The 15,002-nt window shown below is 45.1% G+C and overlaps 1 protein-coding gene and 1 long non-coding RNA gene across 2 annotated transcripts in view; one reads left to right on the top strand and one right to left on the bottom strand.

Annotated features, from left to right (window-relative positions):
- Nucleotides 1-15,002, bottom strand: part of LOC149123572 (uncharacterized) — a 125,501-nt gene that overhangs the window by 57,858 nt on the left and 52,641 nt on the right. The gene's annotated exons all lie outside the window — the stretch shown is intronic.
- On the top strand, nucleotides 107-14,165 carry LOC149123573 (uncharacterized). Its single transcript, XM_089309058.1, has 4 exons — nucleotides 107-844; nucleotides 5,137-5,170; nucleotides 13,776-13,863; nucleotides 13,977-14,165. Exons 1-4 carry the CDS (start codon nucleotides 581-583, stop codon nucleotides 13,996-13,998), a joined length of 408 nt encoding a protein of 135 aa, XP_089165184.1. The 5' UTR covers nucleotides 107-580; the 3' UTR covers nucleotides 13,999-14,165.

Here is a 15,002-nt window from a genome sequence, read left to right as displayed (position 1 = left end):
ACCCTCCCCTCCCCACATGGCTATGATGACCAGGTGCCGACTTTGTCGGCTGTAACCCTAGCATCTTGCCACTGAGATGATCACTTTCCTTGGTATTCCCCCTCGACTCTTCCTCTGATTCTCCGTGTTCTTTAATGGAATGATGTATTCATCCCCACAGTCTGTTTCTGACCTAACTGAGAAAGCAGACCTGTGGCTTTGAAGTCATGGCTTGATTCAGTGCCCTTGACCCGATTCCCCAGGTGGATTTCCAGCTGACTTCTGGCCATTGCAAAAGGGCCCCCTCCAGGAAAGTCCCGGAGGAGGTGCCGCAGGTGCTCAAGGAGCCAGCAAGTGAGGAGTTTCAGAAACGCTTTGAGAAACACGCACCTCCTCCTAGCTCAGCGCCTGGGGACAGAGGCTCAGGATGGAACCAGCTTGCGCTCTCCTCGTCACACCCCAGGGATTTGGCCAAACGTCTCTTCAGCCTGCTGCCAACTTCCACCTGACTTCTCACCAGACTTAAGAAGTAAAAATACTTCTGTTTCTCAGGTGTCTTAACTGCTAGGTCAAATGCCGGCCCCTCCCACTTTCTTAATACATGCCAGAAGGGGCACTCCCATCTCAGTCTGTCAACAGGTTCTCTGGGAGGCAATCCAGAGGGGACTATCCCGGTAACAGCTCGTCGTCAGAGCCACACACCCCTGCTCTGGGTCTGGTGCCCCCAGCAGGCTGCCTGACACGGAGCGCTGTTCTCTGGGAGCCCGAGCATTGGGCTCAGCGAGCACTGATTGCCGCCACTCAACCAGAGCCTAGGAGGAGTGAGCACTACTCCCTGCCTGCGGTTCTCGTGGTAGGGCAAAGGGTAAGTCTTACACAACTAACTGCGACCTTTCTCAAGCACTGGTTTTCGTCCAGTAAAATTGCATGTTTCAAAACAAACATACAAAAAGTGTATTTGGAAAAAAACTATTTGAAAGGCAAAGTTACCAGATAGAGAGGGAGAGACACAGAGATCTTCCATTCATTGTGTCTCTCTTCAAAGAGCCGCAGTGACCAGGGCTGAGCTAGGCTGAAATCAGAAGCCAAGTCTCCCACACAGATTTAGGAGCTCAAGCACTTGACTCATCCTCCTCTGCTTTCCCAGGCACATTAGCAAGGAGCTGGACCAGAAGGGAAGCAGCCGGGACTCTAACTGGTCCCCGTATGGGATGTTGGCATCACAGGCGATGGCTTAACCCACTATACCACAATACTGGCCTCAGTACTAGCTTTTTAAGATACTAGTGGTGAACTCATCGAAAGAGAAATCAAAAAAGAAATCCCAGTCACCATTGCCATATAAAAATTCAAATATTTAGGAATACATTTAAGCAAAGAAGTGAAAGATCTCTACAATGAAAATCATAAAACATTGATGAAATAAATCATCAAGGGGAGCTGGTGCTGTGGCACAGTGGGTTAACATCCTGGCCTGAAGTGCTGGCATCCCATACAGGCGTCGGTTCGAGTCCTAACTGCTCCACTTCCTGTCCAGCTCTCTGCTATGGCCTGGGAAAGCAGTAGAAGATGGCTCAAGTCCTTGGGCCCCTGCACCCACGTGGGAGACTGGGAAGAAGCTCCTGGCTCCTGGCTTCGGATTGGCACAGCTCCGGCTGTTGCGGCCATCTGGGGAGTGAACCATTGGATGGAAGACCTCTCTCTCTCGCTTTCTCTCTCTGCCTCTCCTCTCTCTGTGTAACTATGACTTTCAAATAAATAAATAAATCTTAAAAAAAAGAAATCATCAAGGACACAATAAAAGGGAAAGGCACTTCTTGCTCATGGGTTGGAAGAATCGGTATCACTGAGATGTGTATACTGCCTAAAGCCATGTAAAGATTCAACAAGACTGCTCTCACCCTCAGAGAAAAGTTCCCAGTGGTGAGTTTTGCTTGTTGCTCATCTTTTGTCTTTGGGGAGAGCAAGAAGGTGAGACCCAGGACAGCACTTCTCCTGCCTTTGTACCATGACTACATCCGAGGGCACTCCGAGAAGGAGACTGTCCTGTGGAGCGAGTGGTGGAAGCTGCATCCCAAATGCTGTTGATGCCTCTTCCGGAGCTCTGAGCTGTAACCTTCTAAGGGCGGAAACCTGACTTTTGCTGGAGACCCTTTACTCTGGGGCCCTCCTTGGTGCCTTGGCTGAAGTCAGACATCCTTTTGTCAGCAATGCCTGCCACGCATATATTCTCAGAGAGCCTCAAGAAGGGATGTACTGTTTTCCTGTAAACTGCATCGCAGGCCTTTCAAGTTCCTATAACAAGTGGCTATTCGTAGGGTTGCAGGGTGGGGCTGGATCCTCCTGACACCCAACAGATTTCTCTGAGGCCACAGTGAGCTTATGCCCCAATGCCAGGAATCATTAGGTTTCTCCATTTCTCAGAAAAGGCTGTAGGGATCCAGTATCATATGAGTGCAGCCATCTTGTCATAACTGCCCTCTGACCCATAAATGGAGCCAGAAGTGATCTTATCCCCCATGGGATAAGCAAAGTCATTAAGATAACCTGCAACTCTGACTCCTGGGATGTTGCTTATCTGACGTCTGAAATGCTGATATTTCTTGAGAGGGTCTAGTTACATGTAGGTTGGCTATGGGCCACCCAGGTCTAACTTAGCATATAAAGCCCCTTTCTCCTGCCTGGTGCTACAGGGAGCTGCTCATCTTGTGGCTGCCTGAGATATACTTCTGTTTCTAAGTCCCTAAATAACCACACACTCTTGCATTTGTCACCTCTTTCTTTAGTCTCTTGGAGCCTCCTGTCTTTGGTGGCTGGTTCTTGTACTTCTTTCCAAAACAGAGACCCAATGACTTCTCCTAAGCTCAGAAACAGAGAATAATGCCCCCCTCCCTGACAAGGGAAAAAAAGAATATTTAGTTGCCTTAAAGCTGCAAATCTAAAAGGATCCCCAAAGAGACAGCTCGACCCACAGGGATGCTTTTAGTCTTCACCCACAAAGACACTTTTACTCTCCTTCCATTTACCTTTATCAGAGTCAAGTGCACATAAACATCACCTTGGTCTTGGCATCACAACACAGTGAGTTAAGCCACCACTTGCGGTGCAGGCATCCCATGAGGGAGTGCCAGTTCAAGTCCTGACTGAGCTGCTTCCGATCTAGCTTCCTGCTAATGGGCCTGGGAAGGCAATGGGAGATGGCCCAAGTACTTGTGCCCCTGATACCCATACGGGAGACCCTCATGGAATTCCTGGCTCCTGGCTTCAGTCTGATCCAGACTTGGGCACTGTGGCTATTTGGGTTGTGAGTCAGCAAATGGAAGATCTCTGTCACTCTGCTTTTCAAATAAATGAATAAGTAAATCTTTTTTAAAATTTGCTATCTTAATTTTTTTAAGGTGTACAGGTCAGTGGGATTAAATTGATTTATAATATCATTCAATCCTCCTCACCATCCATCTCCATGTCCCTTGTGAAACTCAGACTTTGTACACATTTAATACCACCCATGTCCCCCTGCTGGAGCCCATGAGAACCACTCCACTTTCTGTCTCTCTGGTTTTGTGCAGTATTTATTTTTTGTGACTGGCTTATTTGATTTAGCACAATGTCCTCATATGTTGTAGCACATGTCAGAGTTCCTTTTCTTTTCAAGACTGAATAGCATTCCATTTTGTGAATGTGCCACATTTTACTTATTCGCTCATCTGTGGATAGACACTTGCCACAGAACTTTTTCATGGAATTTTTTCCAACTTCAAAATTCTGAAGATTCGAGCTAGCCCATTTCACATGCATTTTGTTATGCTGTAATAATACTGTTAAAAATTGTTTGAGAGGGAGGGAAGGAAAGAGAAAGAGAGAGAGAAGAAAAAGAGAGAGAAAGAAAGAGAGAGAAAGAGAGAGGGAGAGAGAAAGAGAAAGACAGAGGGAGAGAAAGAGAAAGTGAGTCCCCATACTTTGGTTCACTACCCAAATGCCTACAATGATTGGAGCTGAGTCAGGCTGAGGCCAGGAGTTGGGAAGTCAGTCCAGGTCTCCCAAGAGGGTACAGGGATTCAGCTACTTAAGCCATCACTTGCTGCCTCCCTGGGTGTGCATTAGCAAGAAACTGGAGTCAGCCATAGGGGACAATATGGGACATGGATGTGGGATGTGGATGTCTTAACTGGTGCCTTAACTGTTAGCTTAAATGCTTGTCCAGAATTTTTTTTAACACTCGCATTTATTTTTTTACTTAGTATATCTTTATGTTTTATCATTTTATATTTTTCTACTGTATAGTTTTCAAGACAGTTTAGTGTTCCATTGTGGTCTACAGGTCATAATAGGCTGGATTAAATTGTCATAACAAACACTCTCAAAATCTCAGTGACATGAAAAACTTTAAAAAAATTTTTAATCTATGTATCTATTGCTGTCATTGTTCGCACTTCAGGACCCACACAGAAGAAAAAGTGATGACAGAAAATTATATACCAGTCCATATTGTTCTTTCCTGGAAGCCACAATGTATTTCTTTTCATATTTCTTTGACCAAAACTGGTCACATAGTCTCATTTGACATCAAGTGTGGGGAAATGTGTATCACGATGTACCCAGGGAAAAGACTGGAAATATTTGGTGGATAGCATTAATGATTGTCATATATGGATATAACATAAGCTAATACCTAGTTTTTAGACACTGAATTTTTTTCCAATTTTCCATAAGTTGAATAACTTTTTCGATATATATCTAAGATGTCCAAGACCTCTAAAAGATTTCTGGTGGAAATATTTGTGAAGTCAGTCATTGGTGATGAGTTGGTTTAAACTCTAAACAAATTATAAAACCCAGGCTGTGGTATGGATTTTAATCTTGGCTTGCAGTATTGCTTGAAATGTCAACAGTTCAAAGTAAATAACAAAAAGTAAAAAAAAAAAATTCAAATTTGTTTCCTTAAAATCCATTTATTGTCTATTTTTAAAAAGTTGTTAATAACTAAACTTCTATGTCTTTGTATTAGAAAGATTCTTGGTATTATCAGGCCCAGCTAAAATTTTATTAGTTTGCAAATTCTTTACCAGCTCTTATTCCTGCATGCGAATCTACGCAATGCTTTGGCTACGTCGTGAGCACGTACGGCTTCACCTGCTTTTTCCCATTCTTTTCCAGATGGTCGTACATGAAAACTGGCTCAGACAACCAGGTACGTATCACCTCCAGCTATGGCCAAGTTCATCCACAGTAATCATAACCTTCACACCCAGTGATATTAAACTAATAGCCAGCATTTGCTAGAGGGACTGGCTACTTTCCAGGGTAAATCAAGACACCAGGGAGGTACGAATGCAAAACATCTTGACAAAATTAAATTCCGAGACAACTGTTGTCGAGCCCCGTGGTACACTCGATGTCCGTCAGTACTGACCACGCAGAATCAGCTGGTGGCCACTCTGCATAATTATCTCACATCACAGGACAAAGAGCAGAATGGCACCACTTTCTGTATTCTGCCAAGAGTACAGACTACATTCCAACAGTTGCTGTCATTGAGACCAAGCTATGTGTGTGTTGCATAATTGCTCAAAGACTTTAGCTATACCTTTTATTGTTTAAGGAAGGCCATTTCATCCAAATGGTAATTCCACAGGTACTTATTTATGTGAAAAGGAAGGGAGAGATGAAAAGGATCCATTGTGAAATATGTTTGAGAAATATTGCATAAAACAACATGACTAACGGGCCGGCGCTGTGGCTCAATAGGTTAATCCTCCACCTAGCGGCGCCGGCACACTGGGTTCTAGTCCCTGTCAGGGCGCCGGATTCTGTCCCGGTTGCCCCTCTTCCAGGCCAGCTCTCTGCTGTGGCCAGGGAGTGCAGTGGAGGATGGCCCAAGTGTTTGGGCCCTGCACCCCATGGGAGACCAGGAGAAGCACCTGGCTCCTGCCTTTGGATCAGCGTGGCGCGCCGGCCGCTGCAGCCATTGGAGGGTGAACCAACGGCAAAAGGAAGACCTTTCTTTCTCTCTCTCTCTCTCTCTCTCACTGTCCACTCTGCCTGTAAAAAAAAAAAAAAACAAACAAAAAAAAAAACAAAAACAAAAACAAAAAAAAAAACATGACTAGGATTCTTCATTGTGAGCTGAATATGCTAACCTGATTGTAAATCAGGTTACCTAGTGTTGATCAATATAAATGACCATAGTTCATCTTTCGAAAATAAAATAAATTACCACTGACCACTAACCTATAAATAAACAAATTGCCTCTTTCCTGTCCTATCCCCTCTATGGAAACTTCCAGCATTTATTCAGCACCTCTCCCTGGATTTGATCATCACCTCCCGACCAATGCTAAACATTCTCAGCTACTCAGAGGGAGAAGACCTACACTATGCAGAATGAAGGACTGCCATCAGACATGGCTAGAGCTTTCCAGGAAGAAATTTAGAAGGATGAAGAGATGTGGGAGAGGAAGGAAAGAAAAGATCCTACAAAGATAGGGGATGTCCAAGATAGTTTGGTAGGGAGTTGAATATAAGAAATACAGGAAGAAAGGTCTTGGGGAGGGGCTGGCGCTGTGGCATAGTGGGTAAAGCTGCCACCTGCAGCAGTGCCGGTATCCCATATGGGCACTGGTTCAAGTCCCAGATGCTCCACTTCCAATCCAGCTCTCTGCTATGGCCTGGGAAAAGAGTGGAAGATGGCCCAAGTCCTTGGGCCCCTGCACCCACATGGGAGACCGGGAAGACGCTCCTGGCTCCTGGCTTCAAATCGGCGCAGCTCCAGCCATTGCAGCCATTTGGGGAGTGAACCAGCAGATGGAAGAGCTCTCTCCCTCCCTCTCTCTGCTGCTCCTTCTCTCACTGTGTAACTCTGACTTTCAAATAAATAAATAAATCTTTAAAATAAAAAAAAGGTCTTGGGGGAGCTTTAAGATGCAAGACACTTATAGAAGGAGAATAAACAAGAGAAACATCGGAGAAATTATATTTTTGAGTCACAAATTGGATTTCTTTCACCATGCACTGAGAAACACAAGAAAGTGAAAGGCAGTGACCACACTTGATGCTCGGACTGTTTATTCAAATCCTCCTCCTGTTGAGACTGGCCACATGAGCCCTGGGATTATGCAGGGTACAACAGAACATCTCCACACTGGTACTGCACAGAAGCACTTCAGAGAAATGTTGAATAACTCTGCTTTTTAATTGGCACAACCACAAATAGAAACTGGGCATTAAGCAAAACGTATTTATGGCTTTATAAAACAAAGGTTAGAAATAATGGGATATGTATATTTATGTTCCTTTAAAGGATTAAAACAAAAAAAAACAGTACAGATTAGGTTACCTTTAAATATGGATTTCATAAAAGAGGACATCAGAACAATACTTGCTCTCACAATTTTAATGGTTGCTTTGATTAAACATAAAGTTGCCTGTTCAAATAAACTGGCCTTTTATAACCTCAATTTGAATTTGCATTAAGCCTAAGCCATCTGTTTGGCTAATTATGGATATGACTTGCATTAACACAGCATACAACCTCATCAGATTGTTAGGACTAAATGCATTACCATGTCTTATAAACTGAAAAATCGAGTCTGGGTGAGAAATCAAAACTGAAGTATATTCAGCTGGTCAAACAGAGGCTCAAAATTCAGAAAAATGGTTGGTTGCCTGAGCTGGCTGACTGTTCCCCAAGTCTGAGTTTGAGTACAGATTTTTTTTTTTTTTTAAGATTTATTTATCTACTTGAAAGGCAGAGTTACATACAGAGAGAAGGAGAGATAGAAAGAGCGGTCTTCCATCTACTGGTTCACTCCCCAAATAGCCTCAATGACCAGAGCTGGGCCAATCCAAAACCAGGAGCCAGGAGCTTCCTCTGGGTCTCCCATGTGGGTTCAGGGCCCCAAGCACTTGGGCCACCCTTTACTGCCTTCCCAGGCCATCAGCAGAGAGCTGGATCAGAAGTGGAGCAGATAGGACTTGAACTGGCACCCATATGGAGGATACTGGTGCCACAGGTGGAGGCTTAACCTATGATGCCATAGCGCTGGCCCCATTCATTTCTTCTTACAGGGTAAATACATGCACTGAGTCGAGGTTCAACACTAGAGATTTATGTGTGGTTATCAATCCATGGAAAATCAAGGACTACCTCACTGAGAATCAAAGGACATCTGGGAATAGCTGACAGACTCGATTACTGGAGAAGGAGGTACACTGCACTCCCACACTCTCATTCCCACACTGGATGTCACCTATCTGCGCAGAGAGGCAAACAATGGGATCACTTACCTTCCCACAATGGCCCTCAGAGGTAAAGCTCGTGGCTTCCGGAGGTGCTATGGAAGTTTCCACGCCCTGGCTGATGTTTCCCTGGTCAAGTTTGAGACTGAAAGGTCCTGGTACCTGGGAACCAGCCATGGGGTATCTTCACAGCAGGGACATCATCCAGCCTGAAAGAGGCCTCTGCCAGATTTAAGGTCACAATCTACAGCCCTTCAAATAGCACCTGCCGGTGCCAATGCTGTGGCACAGTAGGTTAATCCTCCGCTTGTGGTGCCAGCATCCCATATGGGTGCTGGTTCTAGTCCTGGCTGCTCCTCTTCCAATCCAGCTCTCTGCTGCGGCCTGGGAAAGCAGAAGATGGCCCAAGTCCTTGGGCCCCTGCCCCATGTGGGAGATGGGGAAGAAGCCCCTGGCTTCTGGCTTCAGATCAGCTCAGCTATGGCCATTGCAGCCATTTGGGGAGTGAACCAGCGGATGGAAGACCTCTCTCCCTCTCTCCCTCCCTCTCCCTCCCTCTCCCTCTCTCTCCCTCTCTCTCCCTCCCTCTCTTCTTCTCTCTGTAACTCTACTTCTCAAATAAATAAAATCTTAAAAGAAAATCAAATAGCACCTGCCAGAGCTCCATACGTGTACTTCTCATTTTTATGACCACCTTTCATCACTTTAACCCACGCTTGAATGCACTATCTCTGAAGCTGGAATGGGATCTTAGTTTACTTGGGGCTACCAGAACAAAATGCCTCAGACGGAGTGGCTTCTGAACATCACAGATGCATTTCTCCCAGTTCTCGATGCTGGGGAATCCAAGATCAAGGCCCTGGCAGACTCAGGAAGGGGCCGCATCTTCAGAGACAGTGGTCCTCTCTCTGCATGGCAGAAGCGGCACGTGCAATCTTTTTTACTAATTGGGAAGAGCATTAATCCCATGAGGATTCTGCCCTTATGACCTATGTACCGTCCAAAGGCTCTCCTTCCTATTGCCATCGCATTGGGCATCAGGGGCTAACATCTAAACCTGGGGGCTACACAAACATTAGACAACAAGTGGCATGAAGTATTATTTTCATTATTAGTGCTGCCTAATAAGGTTTCCAAAAATTGATATTGCCTTTGATTCAATACTGTATTATTTTTATTATTGTTACTTAGTTTCTTTTATTCCATCATTTTGGGGTAGTTTACTATATGTTTGTATTCTACAAATGATCATTTTTCTTTTTATATACTGATAGTCAAATATACACACTTCATATATTTAAAAAAAGTATCCCCCATGAGACCTATATCAGGGTGAAAGCTATTTGTAGGTAATCAAGGTTTCAGGTAATAAATCACCCATTGACTATACCTGGGAGAATATTTGATAAATGAGTTGAAATAAGCAACAAATTAATCAGAAAAGAGACTTCAAGGTAGGAAAAGGTCATTCAGACAAGACATGATGTTGAGTAATGAGCCTTGAAAAATAGACATTTTCTTAACTTTCATGCAATCAGTATATTGGGCTTACTAATAATCTTTATTCCCTTGAAGATCTGGGGTACATCAGTTATAGTTCTTTGGTTGCAAGTAGCAGAAATCCCAATCATTGCCAACTTAAGCAAAAAATAAAAAGGTTGGGGGAGAAAGATTGATTGATTGATTTTTGCAAGCATATGGGGACAGCAAAAAGAACAGGTTCAGAAATCAAACTGAGAAATGGCTGGAGAACCCAGTTTGGAGCCAGAGCAACTCTACGGACCTTTACAATGTGGGAGTCACCTGGCTCTCTTTTCTGGGTGCTACTGTGGATGAAATGGGCCTGTCAATGTTTGTCTTTCTGATCAAGACAGAAAGTGCTGGGCGGGAGCCTGAATGGCCTGGGTAGCATACTTGCTCCTTAACTGAGCGAGATCACATGGCACCTTGATTAAAGTCTTGCCAGGCTCTCCAAGGGCAGAGGTCAATCCTGCCAAAACCTAACAAATGTCCCCTCCTACCTGAATAATGATCCCCAGTGCGTGGTTACACTAGCATGCTAAGTTCCACAGCCAGTGTGAAACTCCGCTGTAAGCTGGGGAGAGCCGTACTGCACTTGGCTCCAGAAGAGATCTTCTCTGTCATAGCCCTGCAAATAAAGGAGAACTTGACAGCAGCCCAGGTGGGGCGTTTCCCAGGCAGCCTGCTCTACGGCGTCCACACCGCGGAGGGGAGCACCACGCAGGTCAAACTGCAAGCCACAGACAGGCGCTTGCCAGGGGCTCCCCACTTTCCTACCATGACCTTCACATGCCTACCCAGCTCAGAGCTGCATGATCATATAGGTCAATCTCATTAGCCCATGCTCAAGAAACGCCAATCTGCTTTAATGCGTAAGATTAATCATAGCTAGTGGCTTGACTTACGCATTAGAGGGTTCACTGTGCACATGCAAACAACCTTAGCTGCTTCCAAGTCACTAACTTGGGTGAACACTAGCTGGCCTTGTTTCTATCACCTGGCTTTGTAGGTGTTTTGTTCCGCTCCCCGGTACCACTTTCTTCTTCTTGACTGCCAGCCATCCCAACCAATCCTACTGCTTCTACAAACAAATGCCTACTCAGGGGGCACGTGTTTCTGCCATAGAGAAAAACAAATCCAAGCAGAGCTGCTGAGCTTGTCACCTGCCTTCCTGGCAGGAGCAAGATGTTAATTTTTGCAAAAAGCACTGGTGGCAAGAAGCCTGTCCCTCGGACTTGGCAAAAGCAGAGAGGGGCCACCAAGCTTCACGTGGATCTAATCTGCAGTGAAGCCCCGGGCAGGGTCTGGCTTGTTTCCATCTGCCACTTCTTTAAAAAGATGTGCTTTGTGATTAGTCTACATTTCCAGAACTGTCTTTTCCACTCGGGCCTTAATACAATATTAAAAACATCTAGAGAGGTTTCAGTCGTTGAAATCAAAGTTGCCATGCCAACATTTTTGAGTAGAATGGGGATGGAGACTGGGGGAATTGACAGAAAATGTTTCTTCAGTATGGCACCCCGACAGGACCAGGTGGCCTTCCTTTTGCTGGTTTCCGATCATCACACCCTCCAGGTACAGTTGTGTTCTAATGGCTGCTCCCTCAGAGAGCCAAGGTCTCAGAGCTCCAGGAAGCATCTCTGCAGCCTTAGCACGGAGTACCTTGTCCCAGTGTGCACTCTGCCACCCAGTTTGCTTCCCACCCTCTGGCTCTTGAGCTCTGCCCCTTTCATTTGCGACCTCGCCTCACCCGTTAAAGCTCACAACGGGTGCGTGTCCTCCGACTGCAGCCTTAGACAGCCTTTCTTAGCAAGAGCTGAGTTTTTTCCTTCTGGAATCGTCTTCTTCTGCCATCAGCTCAGCCCTTGCTACCTTCAACATCTCTTTGACCTGAGGACACCTCAACTTAGATATTTGGGGGAATGTTGGGGGGAAACAGAATGAGGCGCTTAATGGTTTATTTGAAGGAATGGGGGCTGCACATATTGACCAACAAGACTTGAGACTTGGTGTACACACACACACACACACACACACACACAATGTTCAGAGAAAGGCGGCTGCTAAAGCCCAACTTTTGAAAATCATTTTGTAGGCTAGGGGTGATAAACAAGATTACCTCCCTGGCCAAGTCTGATCAGTAGAGCCAAGTGGGGGAGAGTGTTCTTAGGTTTCTTCTGGGTTGAACAGGAAAGACATCTTGATCAATTCGTGGGACAGGGCTTGAACATGCATTTGCTATTCCTGCTGTGACAAATGGCCTGGCCCTTAGAAATTTTAAGCAGAGGAGTTTTTTTTTTTTTAATGAGATCATTATTTTAAAGAGATTAATTTGGCTCTGCACAGAATGGATTAAAGAGGACAGGATGTTTTCAGAGAAACAAGGTAAAAGCCCTTGTTAAGAAATGACAGAATTGGCAAAACACAGCTTCCTGAAAGAAGGGGAGCCAGCCGACATATAAAAGAGGAATGCAGCCTTCTGGAGGCAGTGGGCGTTAATGAGCCCCGAGAAGGAGGTGGCAGTGGCAGAAGCAGCGATCCTTTCTCTCCTGAAGAGGGGCCGGAATGCCAGGTGCCCCAGCCCCAGCACAATTCCAAACAAGCATCAGTATTAAGGGCCACAGAAAACTATGGCCAATGACCCTGCCAGTGGAGAGGATTCGCCTGTATCCTTGCCTGACAAACACTCGGCTGCTAGAATATGCTGCATGTGGACTTCTGGGTCGGGTTTTGTGAAAGCAAGGACTGATGTGAACCTGTATTCTTATGGCAGTAAGTGTGAAAATAGAAAGAGGAGAACAGATACAAAACACTTCAAGGGGAATGACATTCAGTTTGATGATTAAGATGCTGTTGTCACATATCAGAGTACCTGGCTCTGTCTCCTAACTCCAGCTTCCCAAAAATGCAAACCCTGGGAGGTAGAGGTGATGGCCCAAGTAACTGTGTCACTGCCACCCCCATGGGAGACCTGGATTTTGTTCCTAGCTTCTAGCTTCAGGGCCATCCCAGCCCTGGCCAAGGTGGGCATTTGGAGAATGGATTGGCAGAAAGGAGCTTTCTTTCTCTCCCCCCTCCCTCCCTCTCTCTCTGTCTCTCTGTCTCTCTCTCTCTCTCTCTCCTCCCCAACCCTTCTCTGACTCTCATATTACAAATTTTTAAAATATTTTTACGAGTCAATAGAATAAAGGAATGAAATAAATAAGATTTTGTTTCAAAACCACAATGAGCTATCACCTCACCCCTGTCTGAATGGCTAAAATCCAAACACAGAGAGTAACAAGTGCTGGCGAGGATGTGGACAAAGAGGAACACTTACACACTGTCGATGGGAATGTAAATTAGCACAGCCACTGTGGAAACAGTGCGGAAGTTTCTTAAAATCTAGAAATAGATTTCCCATATCATCCAGCAATCCCACCACTCAGTGTAAAGACAAGAGACACAAATGCCTGGCATCAGAGATACCTGCACCACCATGTTTATAGCAGCACTGTCACAACAGCCCAAATATGGAAGTGACCAAGGTGTCCTTCACTAGATGAATGGATAAAGGAAATGTGGTACATATATGTAATGGAATATTAGCCATACAAGAATGACATGCTATCATTTGCATCAAAATGGTTACGACTGGAGGACACATGGTTTGGAGTCATGTATTGCTCTAGTTGTGATGATCTGTGATTAGCTTATTGTTTAGCGTGTCTGGGTAAAGCTGACATCTTTTCCTTTGATTGTTGTTTATGATCCTTGCCTGCATTGCTGTTGACCTGTGGTCTTCTTGATTTTTGCTTGTTGCACTCTACTGAGTAGGACATTAAACCTTCAAGTACAAAGTAAAACGAAAATATGTGATCTCAAAAATTAAAAAAAAAAATTAAGTAACTATAAATGAAATGGGAAAAGTAGAACTGACTCAATGGTTTCAGATCTTGGAGGATGGAAGTGTCCTTAAGAGACTTAGAGGGGAAGTTGCGTCAGAGTCTGGCAGAGACTGCTGCTTCCCTCAATGTCTGTCTTCTTTTTTCATATAGAATTACAACTGCAGACGTCTAGCTGGGCACACTCCAGCCGGTATGAAGAGTATATTTCCAAACCTCCTTGGAGGCTCCGTACTCACTTGTAAGTCCTTGCCTACTGGATATAAACTGAAGTGACACCTGCATAGATCAGGGTTGAACCCTGAAAAATGTGGTAAAGCCTTCTTCCTCCCTTTTCTGCTCCCCACCTCCTAGGCAGCATATGAGACAATGCTGATGGGCCCTTCTGGACCCCATGGGCAAGGGAAACTGTCTAGAAATGGACCAAGAAGACGGAAGGGTGGGGGTCCCTAATGCTGCCATCGGAGCCCAGGACCGCTTATCTCTAGGCTGTGACAGAGTGACAGATCTCTCTTTTCTGATTCATTATTGTTACAGATCTGTGTAAGGAATTATTTAAAATTATATGCCAGAATAAAATTAGGCATTTTGTGATGATTGTATTGTTCTGTATAATCTTCATGGTAATTCAGAACATGAAGAAGATGCAAGAAAACTAGAGATAACTGCAGGTAGGGAACTTCGGGGGGCGGGGCAGTGGTCAAGGGGAGCCCACAGGAGCTGCTGTTTGGATTGTGGCTGCAGATCCGTGAATCCAGACACCTGTTTCTGCTTTCTGCAAAGCATTCAACAAAGCCTTTCTGAATTCATTTTTGGGAAGACTAGAGGGATCCACAGTGGATGGTAACTCTGCTGGGTGGATCTGTATCCACAAGGAGGGAAAGCGCTGATAGGACAAAGCTGCCACACAGGCCCAATATTTATCCTCTGGTAACAGAAGCCAATGGTGCATGACAAGGGGAGGACTATGCTGACCCATCTGTACTCCTGGAATCTCATGCTCCAGTCACGGTGCCTTGGAAAGAGGCACTGACAGGTGTGTGGTCACTTACCCAGAGGAGGGAGACAGGGCCCAACTGGACATTAAGAGACTGATAAAGAATAGAAGGTGCTTCCCCTGGAGAACGGAAGCCTTGGGAGGAGGTTGTGTAGTGGCAGATGTTCTCAAGTATCTTCAGATTCATCTCTTTAGGATGTTCCACGTGGTTCAGCTATCAGAATTCTCTTCCCACAGAACCAATTTTTTTTTTTTAAATTTATTTGAAAGAGAGTTACAGAGAGAGAAAGATAGAGAGCATGAGAGCTGGTTCACTCCCCCAAATGGCCGCGACAGCCACTGTTGGGTCAATCTGAAGTCAGGAGCAAGGAGCGTCTTCTGGG

The sequence above is a fragment of the Oryctolagus cuniculus genome, chromosome 11 (genome assembly GCF_051225735.1).
Source record: "Oryctolagus cuniculus isolate XC-2025 breed Fujian yellow rabbit chromosome 11, ASM5122573v1, whole genome shotgun sequence".
In the NCBI taxonomy this organism is placed as follows: Eukaryota; Metazoa; Chordata; class Mammalia; order Lagomorpha; family Leporidae; genus Oryctolagus; species Oryctolagus cuniculus.
This window is presented reverse-complemented; position numbering and strand designations above follow the sequence as displayed.